The 25,140-nt window shown below is 35.0% G+C and overlaps 1 protein-coding gene across 2 annotated transcripts in view; it reads left to right on the top strand.

Annotated features, from left to right (window-relative positions):
• adcy2a (adenylate cyclase 2a) overlaps positions 1–25,140 on the top strand; it is a 109,933-nt gene that overhangs the window by 37,610 nt on the left and 47,183 nt on the right. For both annotated transcript variants that reach the window (XM_030157780.1, XM_030157782.1), the window contains exons 4-7: positions 13,593–13,742; positions 18,679–18,827; positions 18,992–19,103; positions 21,700–21,827. In XM_030157780.1, the coding sequence (XP_030013640.1) occupies positions 13,593–13,742; positions 18,679–18,827; positions 18,992–19,103; positions 21,700–21,827 (539 nt within the window). The remainder of the gene's footprint in view (positions 1–13,592; positions 13,743–18,678; positions 18,828–18,991; positions 19,104–21,699; positions 21,828–25,140) is intronic.

The raw sequence follows: 25,140 nt of genomic DNA, 5'->3' as shown, positions 1-25,140 counted from the left end.
ATAAATTATATATATATATATATATATATATACAGTTCAACCCTGCAAAAACAACTAAGTTAAAGGTGGCCAAAGAGTATATATCAGGGCTCTCAAACTCATTTTCTTTCAGGGGCCACATTCAGCCTGATTTGATCTCCAGTGGGCCGGACCAATAAAATAATAACCTATAAATAATGACAACTCCAAATTTTTGTCTTTGTTTTAGTGTAAAGAGAAAAACCCATTGAATTATGAAAGTACTTAGGTTTATAAACTATCGGACAAAAAAGATGTGAGTAATCTTGAAAAAAACTGAAATTTCTTTAGAAAAGTAAGTGCAAATTTAACAATATTATGCCTCAACTTATCATTTCTATATGCGAATTATGGAGCAGATCTCCAAAGACACTGAACACTTAGTAACAGGGAGGAAATAGACATTTCAGGTTGTTCATGTTTGTTCAGGTTATTCACATTTTATTGTTACAGGATAGTTTGTACATGTAAATATTTTCATCATTTAAAGTTATTTTTTGCACCAAAACAAAGACAAATTTTGAAGGTGTTAATTCAAGATTTTTTGCTTAATTCAAGATTTATTTATTTTTTTTACTTAATTGAAGATATTTTTGCTTAATTCCAAATTTTTTTCCTTAATTCAAGCTTTTTTTTTTTTCAAGACTGGAATTTTTGACTTTGCAAAAACATCCCACAGGCGAGATTGGAACCTTCAGCGGGCCCCATTTTGGCCCGCATGTTTGAGACCCCTGGTATATATTATCCATCTACCTAGATTTTCAAGAAATCAAGGGCAAGGACCAACACAAAAGGCAAATGCATATCTGTAATTGGAGTAAATTTATGGAATAACCTTAAAGAATTAGAAACATGCACATCAGTCACTACATTTAAAAAGGATGTTTAAAACTAAGGTATTCAATAATCTAAAATATTAGTGTAAAGTAAGCCAATTATCAGTATAAATCTAAGATTTTGCTTTATATTAGATATGCAGTATATTATATTATATTAGATTATTTGTTTTATTTATATTATTGTCTAAAACTGTGCCATCTTGTTATCTTGTTTTATTTCTGCAACTTTCCTTCTTGTAAATAGGGTAGGCATAAATAAGCTGTCGCTTAAGCCTATGCCTTTTTCGCCCATGTTTAGTATAGAAATTCAAACCGTATGTGTATATATCATGTTCTGTTAAATGGACGAATAAATTACTAAGTAACAAATTTTGAAGTCAAAAGAAAGTATAGAGGTCTTGTTTCTAGCCAGAACAGCTGAACGACAACAAGCTAAAAAGTAAATATGGTGTTTTAAACCAACAATGTCAAAAAGATATGGCACAAACAAGAACGTATTGAACCTTAAAAAGTTATTTTCATGGAAGATAAGTGTTTGTGTTTTATTCTTTTCACTTAGATTCCAATATGTATGGCTGTTTATTTAGCGTTTGGGTATTATTATGGATAATTGGATGTGTCAAATGCTACTATGGTTGATGCTAAGATGGATTTATGTGTAATTTGGGGCAATATGACAACATATAGTGTAACATGAAGTGTGTGTGCATAGTTATAACCTTTTTGATAGATCTGGTTATGTATTTTGCCAAATCAACCATTCAGAGAAGCACAGGTATAATATTAAATGTGTAAAAATACAGCTTTAAGTCTAGTCCTTAAATATAAATGTCTTTTCTGAATGAATCTTCTGCTACTGAACCTGTGATCTGCAGGGAAAAAATGGCTCAGAAGATGACTAAGAAAATAACATGTTAAGTGAAGCTTGGGTGATTTAACTTTACTGCTACATATTCCATGTTCTGTTTTTATCGTACACGTGCGCTGTATTTCACACATGGCTGGTTTAGTGAATCATTACTTTGTCCTGGATTTCTTGTCAACAGCCATAAAAAAAAAAAAATAGAAGCATCACATCCACAGACAGCTATCGATAACATGCGACTGTGGTGCGAAAGTGTTGCTGTGAAGATCATCCAAAACCAATTTTAGACAAATCTAATCTTTAAAAGTCACTGAGCATCTTAAAAAGAGATTAATAAATGTCAGCTATTCAGGGTGTGTGTGTGCTTCATTGTTTCAGCGTACATACAAATCCCTGGGGATATTAACTGAGAGGGGCCATGCTGACATCTTCACTTCATCAAGTCCATTAAACTTTACAGTGCTGGCTCATTGAAGTATTAATGAACTGCATTTAATAGGAGAAGAGAAAAACCACCTGTTGGAGCCACTTTTATTTGAGAATAACATTTAGGTCATGTTAAATTCTCTGTTTTATCATTTTCTCTGTTGACATTTTGTTTCCAAACACACATTTAAAATCAATTATATTTTTATACAAATCTACCTGCATTTTTATTTATTCCTTTTGTTTTCCATTCATTCATTTATTTGTTTTGAGCAGAAGAAAAAAGTAAAAAAAATTTTGTGTACAAGGAACTAATATCTGAGCAAAAACATTAATAAATAAAGATGATCAAGACAAAATAGCAATTGCCATGTACACTAGTAATAACGAAAATAAATTCAATATGTACTGCTCAACAAGGAGTCATAAAACTATCAGTCATGCCATAGTTTTAAAATCATGCCTTTTGGTGTTTATACCATTAATCGACTCCTCTGCTGTCAAATGTCAGTTTTTGACATTTCCTAAAACTGTGTTAGCTGTTCGCCTTTTCGTTGAATATAGTTATGATTTTAGCATCTATATTCAAACATTCTAAGTTTTTAGATAACACCGTTTAAAGATTAGAAGTTAAGATGAACTCACTTAACCCTCCGGTATCTGTATGCGCCTTTTAGGCACACTTTGCACTTCATGTTAAAAAACTTCATATTATTTTTCACAATTTAAATAAGGTTAGAATTCAAATGTTGTTCATTTTTGTATGATCTTTAAAATTCCGGCCACCAACTAAAATTTACACATTGTAAACAAAAGAAAATTACAAGACTAGCATCTGTCTCCCAAGTGTGCCAAAAACGCACTATTTCTTCCATTTGATATGTATGATTTGGGCTGACCTTGATTTATAAAAATAAAATCAAATTAGAGCAGAAAAATAAATCCATATATAATATTTAATAGTTTGATTTATAGGTGTGCATTTTACGCTCACTTTGTGACAGATGCTAGTATTTTTGAACATTTGACCTAGCACCAAAAATAATAATGCAAATTAACCAATGTTGCTGTTAATCATTGACATATGCCAGGCTGCACAAATCAAATAATATGTGATCCAATTTTTATGTAGTATATTTAAAAAATATATTTTTGTGTGTTTTTTCCATCCAAAAAAAGGGTTTGTTTACATTACAAACATGGCATTTAAAGGGTTAAAAAAATGTGACAATTATTGAGTATTTGGTATTTTTATTTATGGCTCCAGTTGATGAAATAGAAAAAAGTGTAAAAGAATTAGAAACAAACTGCATGAAAATTTTTTTGACATTATTCCACAAGTGTGCCAAAAAGGCACACTTGGTGCTTAGTAAGGGCCTTGCTGGACGGGATACCTTGCATCCCTTTTTTTTGCATTGCTTCATGACAGAGTAATTTTTGTGGACTAGAAATTATGTATGGGTAAATTTATCCATTTTTATGTATGAAGAACTTCTGATAGTTTTGATAGTAAGTCAATAACACTCAAGTAGAACTAGGAATAAGTATGACTTTTTGTATATTTTGGTTTTGTTTTAGGTCAGGGGATGGTTCATCTAAATCACAGGTGTCAAACATGCGGCCCGGGTGCCAAATCTGGCCCACCAAAGGGTCCAGTCCAGCCCGCGGGATGAATTTGTGAAATGCAAAAATTACACTGAAGAGATTAACAATCAATACTGTCCAAATCATTTTAATTCAGGTTCCACATACAGACACATACAGTCCAATTAGATTTCAAGTGGTTCAGAACCAGTAATATATAATCATAATCACCTATAAATAATGACAACCCCAAATTTTCTCTTTGTTTTTTTGGTGTAGAAAAGTAAAATTACATGAAAATGTTTACATTACCAAACTATACTTTTTACAAAAAACCTGAACAAATATGAACAAATGGAAATGTCTTAAGAAAAGTTAATGCAATTTTACCAATATTCTGCCTGTTACTAAATGTTTTTTGTGATTGTAACGCACATGTGTAAATGATAAACTGCTAAACTGAGGCAGAATATTGTTAAAATTGCACTTGTTTTCTTAAGGCAATTCAAGTTGTTCATGTTATTCAGATTTTTAAGGAAACTTTGTAGATGTAAACCTTATCATAATATAATTTTACTTTTTTCACTGTTATAATTTCACTGGTCTGGCCTATTTGAGATCAAATTGGGCAGAATGTGGAACTGAACTAAAATGAGATTGACACCCCTGATCTAAGTAGTGCAAACGACAGGAATCCATTGCCGTTTTGTTATTACTAGTGCTGTCAAACGATTAAAAAATTTAACCAGATTAATTACAGGGTTGCTGTGGATTAATGTTGATTAATAACGATTAAATATCATTCATTTTTAATCTATATTAATTGGGTTTCATTTTGCATGAGCAAACACTCAAGAAAGTAGGGAATGTATACACACTTACACCTTCAACAGTTCCACAACTTGAAATAACTGTTCTGTCTTGGCTTTTTCCACTTGTTTTTTTTTTTTTTTTTCCATCCATTGGGCCAGTGTGCTGTTTAGTGTCTTCCATGTTTATGCGTTGGTTCTGCTGCCTGTCACTACCGGATCGACTGCCCAATCGTGCATGTGCGACAGTAAATCTACTTGGACAAACTGCCCAAAACGCATGACATTCAGAGTCATTCTGTGCTGTAGATGGGTTTATTGTGTTAAAAGTTTTTATCAGATTAATCGGGATAATGGATTCATCTGTGTTAATTTTGACAGCCCCAGTTATTACATATTATCACTTTAAAGATGTTTTTTTTTTTTTCTTTTTAATCAAACTGTGTTGAACCTTGGAATAATAATTGCAGTAGGTAACTGCAACAGAAACTAAAAGAAAATGCTCTCTAAGTAGCACAACTTGTTTTTGTACATCACAACCTTTCCTTTTCTACTTGAATTCAGAACAACTATCATTTGCATTCATGTTTTATTAACTATAGTATTCCGCATCATTAATAATCCATCACAGAGCTTGCATTTGTCATCTCACACAGACTGTATACCTCTGAACACATTCACTATTTGATGAGTGATACATATTACATTTCCTACCTGTGTGAGGGCAGGGAGTGCAGCTCTAAAACCAGTTTTTGCCTCTGCTGACTTAATATTTAGATTCTATCTGTCTGCACTTTTCTGCTGTTTTGTAAGAAACTTCAAGAGGTGTTTTCCTCTGCAGGTTATAGAAGTCATGCAAGGCTGTTTTCTCATTTAGTTAATCCCAGAATTCACCCCAGTGGCTTGCAGCCCTTTAGAGTCCATGTCCACCTAACTATGCTGTTATCTGTAATTGGGTACCAGTGAGGTACATGATTCACACAGACAGTTAATTCACATCACTGACCTTTGGATGGTTTAGATCGCTGTCTTACCTAACAGATGTCAGCTTGTGAACTTGTGTCTAGGGTTTAACTGAATGTAAGATGCTGAGCAGTCAAAAAAAATGTATAAAAGGAACCAGAGCTGCACAATGAATAAAATCACAGTTACAATGTCAGCCTCTGCAGTTATATCAACAGGATTTCATTTAGTTCAACAAAAAATTTATCAAGCAGTAACATGTGGACACATTTCGTGTTCAATAGTCTCCATCATGTAAGCAGAGTAACTTATATGCATGTATTAGACATATTTGAGTTGGTATTTAGAAGCACTTTAACATTATGTATAACAAAATTTGGGGAGATTAAATTTTTAGGTGAAAAATATAAAATTCCTGCTCGGAAACACATGGATTTGAAACAGACATCAATTTTTTAAGCTTTACGCAAACATTCAAAACATGCAGTTCTCGACAGAAATTGATATCAAGTAGGACAAAACCTTTTAGATATTATGTTCAACTATGCAGAAATTACACTTTGGAGTAAAATATTGAAAAGTCTCTGTTTTGTTGACATGAAAATGTGGTAACATGTGGACAGGTTGCCATAGTAACATGTGGTTGTATTACCAAAGTAACATGTGGCTGTATTACTATAGTAATGCAATTTTTCCAAGCAGAGCGGCATGTCTGATTTATGCAACATTTGTATTTAGCCAGTATTATCATTACTCAAAGAAGATGGCGTAATGCAGAGAGGAAATGATGATTTGATAGATTCATCTGTTTGGTCAGTTTGACTCATCAATGACACAATTTGACATCAGTTGACTCATCACAGTTCCTGAATTTTATATTTTTCACCTAAAAATTTAGGTGAAAAATATCAATTTTCTGCTCAGTAACACATGGATTTGAAACAGACATCAATTTTTTAAGCTTTACGCAAACATTCAAAACATGTGGTTCTCGACAGAAATTGATATCAAGTAGGATAAAACCTTTTAGATATTATGTTCAGCTATGCAGAAATTACACTTTGGAGTAAAATATTGAAAAGTCTCTGTTTTATTGACATGAGAATGTGGTAACATGCGGACAGGTTGCCATAGCAACACATGGACGACTCTTTACCATTGTATTTATCACCCAAAATGTATCAAAAGATCATTACTTTCTGAAAGTTTCACTCAAATATCGGAATTATAGTAACTTGAAAATTAAACATTGGTATTTTTGTAGTAACATGTGGACAGGGCCTTTTAAACAACTCACAAATGTTCAAACTCATAAATATTAATAATATTCACAAAATAATGAAAATCCAATACTTGAAACTTAATCATCTATATAATCAACACATTTAATATATTTTCAATTTTTTTAGATATAATTTTAGTGTCAAATTCGAGCTATGGCTATGGTGTAAAAAGTACACGCGATAAAATCAGTTGTAACTTTTTTTTTTCTACAAGTGGTATTTCAAAAAGGATAACAGTTCCATAAAATACAGATCTTTAGCAAAAAAAAAAGGGCCCTCTTGATAAATGATGTGTGCAAATTTACTTTTTCATGTTGCTGTTCACTTTCACTTGATGGGACCCACATGCAGAAACATGGTAACCTGTTCCCTGTTTGTTTGTGTGGAGCCTGATTATTATCTGATAATAAAGACATGAATCAGTGTCAGTTTAAATAGAGAAGCTTGTGCAAGGTCATGGATATCCGGGGTGTACACAAGGTGAAATCTATGCCACCTCTGATCTGATTGTACCGAATATAAATAAATAACTACACATAAGGTCTATTGTATGGTGATATTGTGGATTCTGTGACAACAGCCTTGACAAGAAAATAAAATGCATCATATTTCATTTGCAAATTGTAATATAATCACAAAAATCATTATATGACATTTTCACTAAATCTTGCAAAGAAACTACCTGGTATTTTCCTGCTGTTGTGCCCTATGAAGATCAGATGTGTACAGCAGAAACTTGGATTCATTTATTTAATTCATTCATTACATTTCTGAAATGCTTTATCCTTTGATGAATCACAGGGATGCTGGACCTAGCTACCACAGGTGTCAAACATGCGGCCCGGGGGCCAAATCTGGCCCACCAAAGGTTCCATTCGGGATGAAAGGGCAAAAATTGACCTGAACAGTCCAGGTTGTCAAAACCATTTTGGTTCAGGTTCCACATACAGACCAATGTGATCTACAGTAAAAATAACAACACAATAACCCATAAATAATGCCAGCTACAAGTTTTCTTTGTGAAAAATTATGTGGAAAAAATTGAAGTGAAAAAAAATAACATTACACTGTGAAAATATTTACGTTTACAAAACTACTCTTTCACAAAATGCAAATAAATGCATAAATAAAAACAAAGATGAACAACCCGAAATGTGCAATTTTAACAATATTCTGGCTGTTACTAAATGTTTTGTGCATTTCTGGATCCACTGTGATCTGTAGTTGTGTTAATAATAAGAGATGGAATATTGTAGAAATTGTTCAAATTTTAGTTCCAAACTCCAAAATTTTAACAATATTCTGCCTGTTAGCAAATGTTTATGTAAAATTGTGTGTAATGCACATGTATAGATAAGTCGAGGCATAATATTGTTAAAATTGCACTAATTTTTCAAATGAAATTTCTGTTTTTTCAGGTTATTCACATCTTTTTTGTAAAATGTAAATATTTTCATAATTTAATTGGGGTTTTTTTGTACTAAAACAAAAAGAAAAACTTGGATTTGTCCTTATTTATAGGTTATTAAGTCATTATTTTACTGGTCTGGCCCGCTTGAGATCAAATTGGGCTGAATATGGAACTGAACTAAAATGAGTTTGACACCCCTGCTAGCTACCATCGAGTATTTTCAGTAGTAGTATCAGTAGTATCAGTTTGTCAGACCATCACTTAGCTAATGTACATATTAACATATAAAAGCAGTCTGTTGAATGTGCTGCTTTTTGGGCATAAAATAAAACATTGAGGGAGAAATGGCCCCGCTCTCTGTGCACCAAAAGTAAAGGAGCAAGCTTAGTTGAACCCTGTGGAGCACATGACCATAAATATTGTTTTGAAAAAAATATTGTGTGGGGTTTCTTTCAATTTGGTTCAAACACAAAGACTTAATAAAAGAGAGGCTGAAATGAAATTCATTTAATTATGGTGATGCTTTTAGGTGATGCTTGTTTTTTTCACTTTTGATTTAAAGTGATAGAATATTGTGCACATCATATGGACTAATATAAAAGCTTTTTATGAAGTAACTTACAAAGGCCCCACTCTACCTTTGAGTCATGCACTGTGCTTGTTTGAACTCTATGCTCTGATTGCAGTTTTTTTTTTGTTTTTTTTTAAATCTCAGACTGAAATGTTAGACATGAAATGAAGCGTAAACCTTGAATTCAGATAAAATAGCCTGCACACTACCTGCATACGTGTCACCTTTCTCCCTGATGTTTGCTTTTGTGAAACATAAAGAGGCGATTGGAACATGGCTTTTACATTTACAGTATTTAATGCAGTTATTTGATATATTTGTGAACTAGAGTGTACCCCACTGTTCTAGCACCACACAAGGACTAGCTGGTTCAGAAAATTAATGGATGGATGTGTCTGGGCATATGAGTCTTGGCTTATGCTGTTACGCTTTTATATTATTGCAGCGGACTTACTTTTCATTGGTTTGGCTTGGTCTGGCAAAAACAGTTATCGGACAGTGCTGATGAGTGATTATTGTTGTGTTATTCAAGACGAAGCAGCAGGGAATGTCACGTCCTCGCTCCTAGCATTAATTCTGCCAGTAACCGTATGGGGAAATCATCCATGTGCAGATGATCTGTGTCCGGCTTACTGTATATGTGTGTGTGTGCATGTATGTGATTATGTGCATTTGTCTGTTTATTGTTATTCGGATTCCCATTAGCTTCCACAATAGGGGTTGATATTCTTCCTGGGGTCTGTTAAAATACAAATACAGTTACAAAATACATACATAACGGCTAAAATTTGCGTAGAGGTCTTATTTATCTCTTTGTGCATAAGAAATGAATATAAGTGAATCCCCAGAGGAACTTTGTGTTGGTAAATGCAAGTTATGCAAATTTACAGGATTTCAGTTCTGTTCAATATATTGATTATGAACTATGTTTTCAGGTCAAAAATGTCCAATTTCATCACAATTAATGCTATATTTTCATGTTACAAATGGCCAAGTTATATTTGAGCTGAATTTACCTGAAAAACAAATATTCTATTCTTTTAGATTCCCCAATTTTTCTTACAAGATTCTATACTACATATCACATGTTTTATTTTTACAGGTTCAATATGGAGTATGGTGCTAATCCATCCTGCTTATGTTACGCCAATACATACATTAAGAATGTCACACGTCACTTTTCAAATCAACAGTTTTCTAATAATAAGCATTTTTATAAAGAAATAACAATTCTATATTGTTATTTACTCTTTAGTATGATGATAAACTATCCAATAAATAATTCTGATCTTAGTTTTTGCACAGGGATCATTTGTGGAAACGGTGACATGGCTGCCGAGCATCAGTATGATGGGATCTGTAACAACCATGTCACATCCGTCCACTGCCACATTTTGTGTTTTTGTGTCAGCTGTTATTGTTTTAGAGCCACAATACTAACATTTATGAATAAGAGGAGAATTATCAATAGTAAGTATATAAGTTTATCACTAATAAAGTACTGGTACTGACCAGATCATCATGGGTAATGTCACGTCCGTCCACCAGCAAAAGTTTTCATGTACACGTGCTATTCAAAATCCAATATTTTTGAAAATATAGGTTCCACTGTCAAATAATATCAGTAGTCTGTGCACAAGTGTATTAGCATTATTTCAACACAGTTCTATGCATTTATGACAACTTTTTTTTTGACAAAAATGGCCACTCATTTGACCGCCTAAGTAAATTTTAGCCGATAAAAACAAAAAAGGGTAACAATTCATTGTTATCATCAGCAAGCCGAACATTTCATCTCAACACGTAAACCTTAAAACATTTCAACTTCTTTCTTTACAGCAACTTGGATTGCGAGAGTCAAAACAGTCATTTGCATTACTGTATTTCCTTGAATATTTCCTGTTTGAGTGTTTTTTTTTAATGAATATAAGCTTTTAGTGTGTTTGATGTATAGAAGTAACTTATTCCGTAGACTGGAGGCCCTGTAAATGACAACTTTTCAATCAGTTTGTTTTTTGGTTTGGGAATTTCAAGGTGACCCATGGTAACCTGTCTGGTGCCATGCTTATGTTGTAGACCTCTATGCCTTATTCTGTCCATAAGAAAGTCAGGTTTCTGTGTGCTATATTTTGTCAAGGAGCAAAATGTTAACCCTTTCATGCATGAATTATGAGAACCGTAATCCATATTTTTATTCCTCTTTAGGCATGAAAAAAAAAAATGTGATTGACATTTTTTTTATGAACCTATTTTTCACAGTTGCAAAAATGTTCGCTCAGCTGAGCACCAAGTGTTTAAATTTTGAAGCAAAGAAACGTGTATTTACTGATATAAAATGTGAAAACTATGAAATAAAAATATTTTTTAATGCTGCTAATCTGATGTTTTCTCACATTTTAACATACTCTAATACTAGTTATTACTCACTTCATGGAGATTGGAGATGGAGAAATTACAGTGATTTACACTCAAACATGTTGCTGCAGATCAGGTTAATCTAGAACAGCAAACTTACAGGAATGATGTGAATGTCAGTGTATGGGAGGATGCACAAGAATCCACTGTGTTAGCTGATATAGAACTAAAACAACAAAACCCATGAATATACAAGAGAACAGCTGCAGAATAGCTGTCCACTGTAGTGACCACTATGCATGAAAGGGTTAATATATATACATATAGCTGTCACATATCGCCTACTTGCAGCAGGTTTATAGGAGTGCACAAGATTGAAAGAACTTGATTTGGACAGTTAACGACCTCTGTTGTGGATGTTTTGGATGATCTTGAGTTCCTCCGTGTGAATATTAATGCATCTGTTCCTTACGCAAAAGCCCACAGCTTTATCCTTTCACAGAAGTAATGTAAATCTTTTTAGCAAATTTTCATCATATTACCCAGTGGTCAATGCGATTATAAGGTCACTGTTATTCTGCAAAGAAAGACGGACAGCAAATGAAGGAGAAATTACTGAAAAAGAGACATGGCAAGCAAGTGAGAGAGTGGAAATGTTTCTGAATAAGAGCAAAGGACAGGTAGAAAATAGTCTGTAAAAAATGCAATGGGGAGAGAACCATTAAATTGTCTACTTGCTTGAAATTGGAAAATATTGAGCTCAAGGTTATCAGGGCTCCTGGGTCTTTATACATTCACCTGTCGTCACTGGGCTGGAAGCCAAATCATAATAGCTCCACTAATGGAGCTTCCTATGTAGCACTACCATAAGACAGGCATGAAATGTGAATGAACTGTTTCGAAATAAAAAAAAATGTAATACAATGCACCACACCACACATATCACAATTTGCATTTTGGAGGCAAAGTGGAAAGCTAAGATTGCATATTTAAAGTGACATATAATATCCTCATGTACCAACAGTGTATGCTTTAAGGTCATCAGCTGAAAACATTAAGCTTGAAGACTGATTCATAGGAAAATGAGTGGCCTTAGGTTGCTTTCAGATATGACATATTCTTGCCCTTCAATATAACATGTAGCTGTAGATGTAAACATCACATCAGTGCCACAGTTACTTCATCCTTACTCACCAGTGTTGTTAAACAGAGGCTGATCTTGAGGGAAAAGCCTTTGTCCTAATCCTGCTTCTTGAGTTTTCCCTGAGCCTTGGGTTCACGTTGTAAAGCCTCCATAAGACCCGGGATCATTCAAGCATAGATGTCATCAGAAATAGAAACAGGCTTCAAAATTCTGACTTTCATTTTTCCTCTTGTACAGCACCTTACAAAAATAACAGACTACGTCCATAACTGTTATTCCTGTTATAATATTTAACCCTTTCATGCATGAATTATGAGAACCTTAATGGGTCAAAACACAGTAATGTTCTGTCAGAGAGCGAACTTTAATTAATTGCCATTCCAACATTTATTTCAGTATAAAGTAGCTCCTTGTTCTGGATTATCCCTTATGGTCCAACTAAAGTGAAAATGAATTTAAAATTAAAAATGTGGGTCAAATTATCTCTAAAATGTCCTGTCAGAGAGATTTTGAATACAGTGTTTTGACCCTAATCAAGTTATTTTGCCTAAAGTCATTTTTTATATATTTATTTATTTTTTATTTGTTATTATTATGGTCTGAATGCTCGATGCTGTACACATCTACGTTGATGTAAGCAGTGTATTAGTTGAAAAGGATAGGCAAAAAATAAGCTTTTGCTTCTAGCCTATTCCTTTTTTGTTTTTTATGTTTATTACGATTGATGTACTGAGTACAATGATTGATGTAAAACCAAAAATAAATTCATTCATTCATTCATTTATAGGCATGAAAAAAACAATGCGACTGAAATTTTTTTATGAACCTATTTTTCATGGAGTTGCAAAAATATCCACTCAGCTGGACATCATGCATTTAATTTTTGAAGCAAAGAAACTTGTATTTACTGATACACTGAGTGAAAACTATGATTTTTTTTTTTTTAATGCTGTTAATCTGGTGTTTCTCACATTTTAACATTAATATTAGTTATTACTCATTTTATGGAGATAATATGCAAAAAAAAACCTTTCTGTTTAAGAAAAATGGTTACTTACAGTCTATTAACAATAACAAGTAATTGATTTACACTCAAACATGTTACTGCAGATCAGGTTTATCTAGAACAGCAAAGTTACAGTAACAGTATGAATTGCAGTGTTTGGGGTGGTGCATAGGCGTCCACTGTGTTGGCTGATATGGAACTAAAATAATAAAATCCATGAATATACAAGAGAACAGTTTTGAATAGCTGTCCACTCTAGTGACCACTATGCATGAAAGGGTTACATTGAATCTTTCTGTCTTTTTTTTTTCTGCACAGATTTTGGCCAACGTTATCATTTTCCTGTGTGGGAACATGGCAGGAGCGTACCACAAGCATCTGATGGAACTGGCACTAAAACAGACTTACCAGGACACATGCAACTGCATCAAGTCTCCCATTAAACTGGAATTTGAGAAACGACAGCAGGTAAAAGGATACAAAAAACCCCTCATACATTCAAATAACTGCACCTTAGTCAGTTTCACATCTGTATGTATACAGTGTATATTTACTTCCATTTCCTGTAGATTTTTACATATGCAAATATTGTATTTTTCTGCTTAATTAGTCTATTTTATATTATTTATTGCTTTTATCTCTCCACACTTACTTTTCTTTTTCTTTTTTGTTTCTGTGTGTTTTTGTATGGAACTGAGCTATTGTGACCAAGGTTCTAATAGTTTTGGATTTTTCATTATAGTTTAGTTTTATTTAGTTTTGACTTTTTTTTCCCTCTAATTCCATTAGGTTTAATCCATTTTTAGAGCAGGTTTGTTAGTTTTTATTAGTTTTAATTTTTTTCTAAATGCTTAGTTTTAGTATCAATTTTAGTTTTGTCGTATCTTTTATCTTCTTCGCCGTTGTATGCAAATAAATTCCAGACAGGACTCTGCCGATTTCTCCCAACTTTAGTCACCATGTTTCCAGGTAGAGTGGGGACCAGAAGACGACTGGAAACCACAACTGACGGATTGTGGAGTGTCATATGGTGCCGCTAGCTAAAATTGCTTGAGTGAAACAAATCGATTTCGTATCAATCCGACATTGACAAAGATGAAAACGAAGGGAATTTTATCCATAATTTTTATACGTTTTAGTTAGTTTTGCAAGGACACAACACAGTTTCAGTTAGTTATTGTTTTTTCTTTTAATTGTAGTTTTTATTTATTTATTTTTTATTTTATAAATGTTTTTTCAATTCTAGTTTTCGTCATTTCGTTAGTTTTCATTAACGATAATAACCTTGATTGTGACCAAGTAATTTCCCTTGTGGATCAATAAAGTTTGTGTAAGTCTAATGACCAAGTAACAGAATAGCTGATGATGATGATGATGATGATGGTGATTACAATAATGAAGACCATGATGTAGAATGAAAATGTCCCTCAATAAGGAATGGAATATGTAAGATAGATGGGGAGAAAGACTGCCGTTATAAAAAATATGTTGATAATGATGAAAACAGCCGTGTCATGTCAAGAAATATTCCTCAAAACACTATTTTGACACAGTCTAAATTATGCTGTTTCGTCAACTTCGATATTTTTCCCATGAAAAAAAAAAAAGTCTCTGCTACTTAAATGTTGGAAAAATTCATTGAACCCTTGAGTCTATCTGGATGCCAAGCACATCTGCCTCCAAAGTGACTGAGGTTATATGTAATATTCATTCTGCACGCTTTCATATTTATCTGTTAAATGAGTTTTTCGCAATTGTACCTAAAAATTGTCAGATACAGAATCTAATCCGCTCTGCCAGATACTGGGCTTTAATGACTGTGGTTTACTAAAGAGAGCGACTCCACAGAGACTTTGTGTTAGGGGTCGCATTTACAGATTGTGGTAATTGTTAATGACCTCGGTGTGATGATTATATTCAGCCTCTAGAGACTACTGCATGTGCTCAATTCTCCGCAGTAAACCCTTTTTAGCATCCTGTATAACTGTGGGCTAAAATCTTTGCTGCTGTGCATTTGCAATTAGATTTTCTGCAGCATTCACTAAGTCTGAATATTGTTTGCTCACACACACACACACACACACACACACACACACCGATGGCAAAAAATATTGTATCCCATTCATAATATCCAGCCACTTTTGTGTAATTTTTTTGTTCCTGAGCTTTTAAGCTTTTTCTCCTCGTGCATTGAATGGCTGTAAAGTTGAAAGTAAATTAGTCTCACACACAGAGCCCGCTCCTTTGAGATATTAACAAGGTGTGGATTAAAGTTTCCTGCTGTGCGAGCCTTGAATGGCGTTGACTTTCTAGTTCGTCTGACACATTTGCAACTTTTGGATCGCTATTGCTTTTCAGCTGTTGCATCCAGCTGTTGTTGTGAATGCTCAGGCTTGAGGTGGAGCTGGTTCTCCCCCTTAGTGAATTGGTGAATTCAACTTGTGTTGTTACAGCAGCTTTGAATGCTGCTTGGGTGTAGCATTTCTCAAGCAGCAGGAGTGCTACTGCTGCTTGAGACAGATGGTAGTAATCGCGCAGACGTACGATTCTCCAGGGTACTTGCTGCGCTCATAATATATGCTGTTTGCTTCATGCTTTTATCCAGAGTGCCTACATTGAGTGCATACATTTTTTGTATAAGCGGTCCAAATGGGACTATGTGTCTTCATAGTAAATCCAAAACCCTGGCAGAACTGTTAGCAGTCATGAAAGGCTACTCCTTTACCCTTTACCCGGACTTTCCTGGGCCTTAATAACAGGCCAGGCATACGATCAATGGTGCAGAAACGTATCAAGCTGGAGTTGACATTGACTTAATTAAATGTTTTCTTCAGTTCCAAGAAGACTTTTATTTGCCAACCCCTGTGTGGGATGGATCAGAGTAAAACCCAATGGCTTGCAATAAAATAATGAGCAGAGTAAAACTTTCTTTTGAAAAAAAAAAAAAAAAAAAAAAGAAAAGAATAGATCATTACTTTGAGTCACAGTGAGTCAACCTGACAATTTAGTTCCCAATTAACCTTCCCTCAGAGATCTATGTCATAATGAGGGCTGGCGACGTAATACTGACAGGCTTTTGTCTCCTCTAGTGATCAGCTGTGAATGCTTCAGGCTTAAATAAGAACTGTATTTGATTAACTATTAATTAGCGGATAACATTCGACAGTTGCTCTGAAAGGCCAGTGTCCTTGATAGTGTCATCTGAGTTTTTAATCTAGAAACTTGTCTTTTTTTTCTCATTTTTTTTCAATTTTTTAAAAATTTATTCTGTTAAAGGGTTCACTTTGTTCTCATATTTCAGTGATTATTACTTCTAGTCACCATTTTAGGTAATTTTCCAACTACAAACAGTGAGTGATTCAGTCAAAATAAGCTCTTCTATACTCAGTAGCAAAAACAACCTGTTTCTGCTTTGAATTTTGCTGTAGTGATTTGTTATTAAATCTGTTAAATTAATTAAAAATGGAGGCTGAAACCTAACCAGGGTATCAATCATAGAGGACAGGGGTGTCAAACTCATTTTAGCTCAGGGGCCACATTAAACCCAAATTGTTCTCCAGTGGACCGGACCAGTGAAACAATAGCATAATAACTTGTAAATAATGACGACTCCAAATTTTCTCTTTGTTTTAGTGCAATCAGAGTTAAATTATAAAAATATGTACATTCACAGACTATTCAAACAAAAATGATGTGAATAACCTGAAAAAAACTGAGATTTCTTGAGAAAAATAAGTACAATTTTAACAATATTACACCTCAGCTTACCATTTATACTTGCATATTATGGACTGGATCTACAAAGGCACAAAATATTTAATAACAGGAAATATAATGTTAAAATTTCACTTAAAAAATTTCAGGTTCTTCAGATTTTATTGTTAAAGGATAGTTTGTAAATGTTAATATTTTCATAATTTAATGTAAGTTTTTACACTAAAACAAAGAGAAAAATATGGAGTTGTCATTATTTATAGGTGTAATGTAATATTATGTTTTTCACAATAAACTAAGAAAATTTGGAGTCATTATTTATGGGTTATTATGCTATTATTATTTTAGTTGAGATCACATTGTCCTGTATGTGGAACCTGAACTAAAACGAGTTCGACATCCTTGATTGTTAATATCTGAAGTGTAATTTTTGCAAATTCATCCCGTGGGCTGGACTGGAACCTTTGGCGAGCTGGTTTTGGCTCCCGGGCCGCATGTTTGACACCCCTGATTTAGGATATCTAGCCCTACACTGCAAAAAAGGGTGTCTAAAAGCAAGATAAAAACACTAAATCTGGAGAAAAAGCAGAGGTGTCAAAAGTATTCCCATTCATTACTCAGGTAGACATATAGATACAAGGGTTTAAAAAGACTTCTGTAGAAGTTGAAGTATTAACTCAAGCTTTTTACCCCAGTGAAAGTGTAAAAGTACTGGTTTCAAAACTACTTTAAGTATAAAAGGGGAAAAAAATGCCATTAGGACAAAAGTTTAGGCAGTGTCGCAGGGGCCTATAGTGCACTACCCCACCCCACCTCCCCAAAAACATTTTCTTAAAGGCCATAATGACGATTATGTTACTGTTGAAACATTTAGGATGCTCTAGTCTACCTGTTTCAGCTGCATATATGCCCACTGAAAATAAATGCATTTTAGTCCAATGCAAATGTATTAAAATCCTACTATATGTGTCCTACTGAGCATAAACATGTGTTTCATGGAGCGGAATATATGATGACTAGTTGAATATAAGTATTGGAATGGTGCAAAAAGTCAGGTGGGATGGGTCACGTACAAACCAATAGGGTGTCAGAATGGTATATGTTTATACTTTTCATCCAACCACAATCAAATTCACTCTATCCGGATGGTACGATTTATCTGGATAGTTTTTTTTTTCTTTTTTTTATTTGAACGATGACAAGCCGGAATGAAAGAGGAGTAACGAGGCTATTTTTAAAATGTAAGGAGTAGAAAGTACAGAGAATTGTGTAAAAATGTAAAGAGTAGAAGGAAAAAGTCAGCTGAAAAATAATAACTCCAGTAAAGTATAGATAAGCAAAATTTCTACTTAAGTAAGGTCATGAAGTATTTATACTTTGTTACTTGACACCTGGGAAAAAGGTGCTCAAAACAAGAGAACAAGTGTTAAATCTAAAAAATAAGTATGTCTACAGATGTATGAACACTTAAAATAAAAAACTGACTCTTAAAACAAGATAAATTGTCTAACACTTCTAAATGTAAGTTGTTGTTTGTTTTTTTTTTAATCTTGATAAGAACAAAATAATTTGCAGTTTAAATCAGTCTTTGTGATAAATATTGCAGTGCTGTTTAAAACCTGTTTATTTCACTCATTCTCCAGTTTCTCCTTGTACTACTGCTTCTTCTTTTCTGTGTTATTGCCATCAGGAACGTCTGCTGTTGTCACTGTTGCCAGCTCACATCGCCCGTGTGATGAAAGCTGAGATCATCCAGAGACTGAAGGGCCCAAATTTTGGCCAGATTGAAAACACAAACAATTTTCACAACCTCTATGTTCAGCGACACACTAATGTCAGGCATGTATTATTTATTTGAATTTACCTGTTATGTAACCAAGCAGTATAATAATTCATAAGACACACGTGACAGAGACCAAGAGTTTACCACATGACTTCTTATGAACTATAAGCATATAATACTAACATACTGTCTATCATATTTTTTGTTTTGTCATATCTAGTATACTGTATGCTGATATAGTGGGGTTCACACGACTCGCCAGTGACTGCTCACCTGGAGAACTCGTGCACACGCTCAACGAACTGTTTGGAAAATTTGATCAAATCGCCAAGGTAAACATTTCATTGATGCATTGTTGTATAAAACCAACCATCCATAGAACCTAACAGGAAAGGATTAATATTTAAGAGGATTTTAAGGTATTCATTTTACAGAAAGATGTGTCTCCCACAACTCAGTAACTAATACATGACACCCACCACTGCACATACTGGATGTAATGTTCCTTAATGCACAGAACATTGATTTCAAGCCACAATAGATGTCTGAGCTTATTCCAAAGACACATTAACTCTTAAAGGCCAAGGGCTTCCAAGTTAAATTTTCTCCGTGTTTAATCTTTCCTTAGTGATTTATCACCATTTATTGTAAGATTATTCTCTGCATTTTGCAGTTTTCACTGGAAATTAAGTATTTTCTTACATTAATCTTACTGTAGATGTTAATAAAAACTCAGAGTACATTCAAAGGTTATTAGATACCAAAAGTACTGGACCAGAACAGAGGAAACTGAGAAAGTGAAACATGAAGCAAAATATACTATATTGCCAAAAGTATTTGCTCACCTGCCTTGACTCACATATGAATTTCAGTGACATCCCATTCCTAGTCTATGGGGTTCAATATGACGTGGGTCCACCCTTTGCAGCTATAACAGCTTCAATTCTTCTGGGAAGGCTGTCCACAAGGTTTAGGAGTGTGTTCATGGGAATTTTTGACCATTCTTCCAGAAGCGCATTTGTGACGTCACACACTGATGTTGGACAGAAGGCCTGGCTCTCAGTCTCCGCTCTAATTCATCCCAAAGGTGTTCTATGGGGTTGAGGTCAGGACTCTGTGCAGGCCAGTCAAGTTCATCCACACCAGATTCTGTCATCCATGTCTTTATGGACCTTGCTTTGTGCACTGGTGCACAGTCATGTCGGAAGAGGAAGGGGCCAGCTCCAAACTGTTCCCACAAAGTTGGGAGCATGGAATTGTCCAAAATGTCTTGGTATGCTGAAGCATTCACAGTTCCTTTCACTAGAACTAAGGGGCCAAGCCCAGCTCCTGAAAAACAACCCCACATCATAATCCCCCCTCCACCAAACTTTACACTTGGCACAATGCAGTCCGACAAGTATCGTTCTCCTGGCGACCGCCAAACCCAGACCCGTCCGTCAGATTGCCAGATGGAGAAGCACGATTGGTCACTCCAGAGAAGGTGCCTCCACTGCTCTAGAGTCCAGTGGCGGCGTGCTTTACACCACTGCATCCAGCGCTTTGCATTGCACTTGGTGATGTATGGCTTGGATGCAGCTGCTCAGCCATGGAAACCCATTCCATGAAGCTCTCTGCGCACTGTTCTGGAGCTAATCTGAAGGCCACATGAAGTTTGGAGGTCTGTAGCGACTGACTCTGCAGAAAGTTGGCGACCTCTTCGCACTATGCGCCTCAGCATCCGCTGACCCCACTCCGTCAGTTTACGTGGCCTACCACTTTGTGGCTGAGTTGCTGTCGTTCCCAAACACTTCCACTTTCTTGTAATACAGCTGACAGTTGACTGTGGAATATTTAGGAGCGAGGAAATTTCACGACTGGATTTGTTGCACAGGTGGCATCCTATCACAGTTCCACGCTGGAATTCACTGAGCTCCTGAGAGCGACCCATTCTTTCACAAATGTTTGTAAAAGCAGTCTGCATGCCTAGGTGCTTGATTTTATGCACCTGTGGCCATGGAAGTGATTGGAACACCTGATTCTGATTATTTGGATGGGTGAGCCAATACTCTTGGCAATATAGTGTATATCATTAACTGAGCATAAAAACAAGTGCACATAGGTCTAATTGGTGAATCAGTTTCTAAAAATTATTTTTATTTCTCAACATTTAAACTTTCCTAAGTGATTTATTACCATTTTCTTGGAACATTATCCTCAGCATTTTCTAGTAAAAATCTGGTGTTTTCCTGTATTTAGTTTACTGGCTGTATAGATGTTTGTTAAAGCTCTGGGTAAATTCCAAGGTTATTATGTTAGAAAAGAGAAACCTATTTTTCAGCAAGATATATCCTTCTAAAGTGTCTACAACCACTGTCATTTGTCAAACAACATGGATTTTATTGGTGAATGATTATTGCAGATGATATGTTTCTGTGTTCATTACAAAGCCTCACAACATCCAAATAAGACATAATGATGCTGCTGAAAGGGAGAAACATGCATTTTACCTAAAGTATTTAATGTATTGATAGGATTATTGGTTTAAAGTTAATTAAAATTGTAGATCAGTAGACGCTTCGGGCTGTTTTGGTCTTTGAGGGTTTATGTGATCTAAAGTCTTGGATGTTTCTAAGACACAGATTCAGTATCAAAATGTTCAAAACACTGCCTGTGAATGAAAAAGTAATATCTTTTCTTTACAGACCACAGAGTCTCATCAGTCAAGGAGCAAGAGCTTCTTTCTAAACTCGTCATGCAAAATTCAATTATACGTTTTTCACCCACAGAACTATAAATAGAGTAAAATACAATGTAGCCGTGAGAACCGTTCAGAGTCTAGGGCAGAGTTTTCCCTTCAAAGACTCGGATGTTATTAAATTAAAAAGCTGTTAGTAGGACCTTTGGTTGACCCCAACGATCTGAGTCTGTGAACCTTTTTTATTGCAGGAAAATGAATGTATGCGGATCAAAATTCTTGGTGACTGTTATTACTGTGTATCAGGCCTGCCGGAGTCTCTCCCAAACCACGCTAAGAACTGTGTCAAAATGGGTCTGGACATGTGTGAAGCCATCAAGTAAGTGCTATTACATAAGAGCGCTGCTAAAAAATTGACAGTGGTATTTTTGAAGGTCTAGTTTTAATGTGACTGTGTCGTGTTTAATTGCAGAAGCCTTGCATAACCTCTGTAGCAATGCTGAACAGACTTAGTGTAGATGATTTACTTGAGCTGTATTAAGTAATTAGTGGTCTCCAGAATGATGGAAATCTATGAATCTATCAATTACAGTAGTAAAACAGTGTCATAGACTGAATACAGAGGTTATATATAACAATTAACCATAAGATTTTGACCACTAACAGGAGGAGTGGTAATAATATTGATTATTTTACTGTAATGGTACCTTTATTTTATTTTATTTTATTTTATTTTATTTTATTTTATTTAAGACAGATTAAGAAAACATTGTTATTTACAACTATGGCCTGGCTAAAGGCAGGGTCTTTTGAGGGAGAGGGATGAAGGAACCAAAAAAAAGAAAAAACCACAAGATTAAAATTAAACAAGCAGGGCATACTGTTTGTTTCACCCCTTTTACTGAATTGGATAGAGTAGTCAACAAGTGAACAATTCGTCCTTGAAGCTGATGTGTTGGAAGGAAAAAAAAAAAAAAGAGCAACATAAGGAACTGAGGGACTTTGACCAGGTCCATAATGTAACGGTGATGGCTGGGTCAGAACATCTCCACAACTGCAGGTCTTGTTGGGTGTAGAAGAAAGTACATCCCAATCTCAGGACCATTAATCTTCTGTAGGAGGTGTTCCATGGAGACCCCACCGCTCTACTTCCAGGACTTCACGGATTTGGTGCTAATGTCTTGGTCCAGATACCACAGCATACTTTCAGAGGTGTGGTGGAGTCCAGGCCTCAGTTCAGAACTGTTTTTGTGGAAAAAGGGGGACCTACATAATATTAGACAGGTGGTAATAATGTTGTATTCCCAGGGATGTAGGACTGGTTGTTCTGTAGATACTTTTGGTAGGTAGTAACCGCTTTACACTGGGAATGAACAATATCTGGACATGTTCTGACCCAATGATTTGACCATCTGTGACGCACTGCCCTCAGCGGTGCTAGTAATTTATGTTAGTTGGTTTTGTTTATTTCCTGTTTTTATTTTGGTGAGGGGTTTTGTTCTGTGTGCACTGTGTCTGTCTTGTCTGTGTCCTCCCTGATTCCCTGATTGTCTGCACCTGGGGTTAATCATCTCTCCACCCTTTATATACCCTCCTCTCCTCGTGTCTGTTGTCAGTGTGTCTTTCATGCTGGTAAAGAAAAGAAATCCCTCAACATTCTCCTGAGCTGTTCGAAAAATTTAGTAAGTTTTTTGATTCCACATTTCGTGAAGAATATTTGTTGTACTTTGATTCCTCGTTTGAGAAGATTTTTGTGTTAGACTTTTTGATACCACCTTCGTGAAGACTTTTTTGTTAGAATTTTTTTATACCTCGTTTGAGAAGATGTTTTGTTCATTTTTTGATGCCACGCTTGTGAAGAACCTTTTGTTAGATTTTTGATTCCTCGTCCGAGAAGATTTTTGTGTTTACCTTTGTTCTGAAGAAACCATTGTCTCATTCTTTGAGTAAGAAATACTCAAACTAAGCTTCTCTGAGTCAGTCTCGAGCATTTGGGTCCGTGCCTTGTGGTTTCGTAATACCATCACAGTTCCCTCCTTGTCAAAGCTGCTCAGATTCCCACTCTTACCCATTTTGCTGTTTCCTAAGCTTATAATAGTTTTGGATTTTTTTACCTTACCGGCCGACAGGCCGTAAGCTATTGTCGTCATGCGGTGTCCGTCGTCGTCGTCTGTCGTCCGTTACAAAAATTTCAGTCGTCTTCTTCTCCAAAACTACAATTCCGATTGACTTCAAACTTGGTATATAGCTTCTTTATGATGATGTCAACAAAAGTGAAATTATTTGGATCCGGATCCGATTCTGGATTTGGTGCGACTTTGAAAAATTTCCCCATTATAAGAGATAGGAAGTGGATCCATGCAAAAACTCAGTAAATATAAATGATATCCAGTCTAAATTTCTACAGTCCAGCCCTGATGGGGAGATGACCAAAACATAATGGCCACATGCTGATCAGGATCTTCTTCTGGATCCGGGAACTTACTGAAAATTTAACATGGGCTCTTATGGGGAAAAAATTTCAGTTGTCTTCTTCTCCGAAACTACAGTTCTGATTGACTTCAAACTTGGTATACAGCTTCTGTATGAGGATGTCAACACAAGGTTTTGAAATTATCTCCATCTGGATCTGATTCTGGATTTGGTGTGACTTTGAAAAATTTTCTCATTGTAAGAGATAGGAAGTGGATCGATACAATAAATCACTAAGTATCAATGATATCAAGTTGGAATTTGAATTTTTTACAGATCTGATTGGAATATGACCAAAACATGGGCTATTTCTGTAATATAATAAATACACAGAACTGGGTGATAATAAATGGCATCTGGATACATTTCCCAAAGCTTTTAATTTGGCCGATAAGCTACAGGGCCATTGGTCCTATTTTTTTAGTTAGTTTGGTAAGCGCACAATACAATTTCAGTTAGTTAGAATTTTTTCTTTTAGTTATAGTTTTTCTCTATTCCAGTTAACAAAAATGTTTTTTCAATTCAATAGTTTTCGTCATTTTGTTCGTTTTTGGTAACAATAATAACCTATTTTCCAACACATCAACTTCGAGGGCTAATTGTTCACTTGCTGCCTAATATGTCTCCACTGGCAGGTCCATTGTAATGAGATAATCAAAATTAATACCACTCTACCCTTCAGTGGTCATAATATTACAGCTGATTGGTGTATACTTTTTGCAGTTTGCTTTATGTTGGTGCTTGGGTCAGTTAAATCAGCTGCATCCTGAAGACTCTAAACCACAGGTGTCAAACTTGCGGCCCGGGGCCCAAATCTGGCCCGCCAAAGGGTCCAGTCCGGCCCTTGGGATGAATTTGTGAAATGCAAAAATTACACTAAAATATTAACAATCCTTTTAGTTCAGGTTCCACATTCAGACAAATTCAATCTCAGGTGGGCAGGATTCAGTAAAATACTATCATAATAACATATTAATAATGACAACTCCAAATTTTTCTCTTTGTAAATGTAAATATTTTCATGTATTTACACGAAAACAAAGTATAATTTTGCCAAAAAATGTGAATAACCTGAAATGTCTTTAGAGAAGTAAGTACAGTTTTAACAATATTCAGCCTGTTACTCAATGTTTTGTGTGTTTGTAGATCCACTGTGATCTGTAAGTTATTATGTACATGTGGAAATGATAAACTGAAGCATAATATTGTTAAAATTACCC

The sequence above is a fragment of the Sphaeramia orbicularis genome, chromosome 16 (genome assembly GCF_902148855.1).
Source record: "Sphaeramia orbicularis chromosome 16, fSphaOr1.1, whole genome shotgun sequence".
In the NCBI taxonomy this organism is placed as follows: Eukaryota; Metazoa; Chordata; class Actinopteri; order Kurtiformes; family Apogonidae; genus Sphaeramia; species Sphaeramia orbicularis.
Note: the sequence above shows the minus strand (reverse complement) of the source record. Positions and strands in the feature narration are given on the sequence as shown.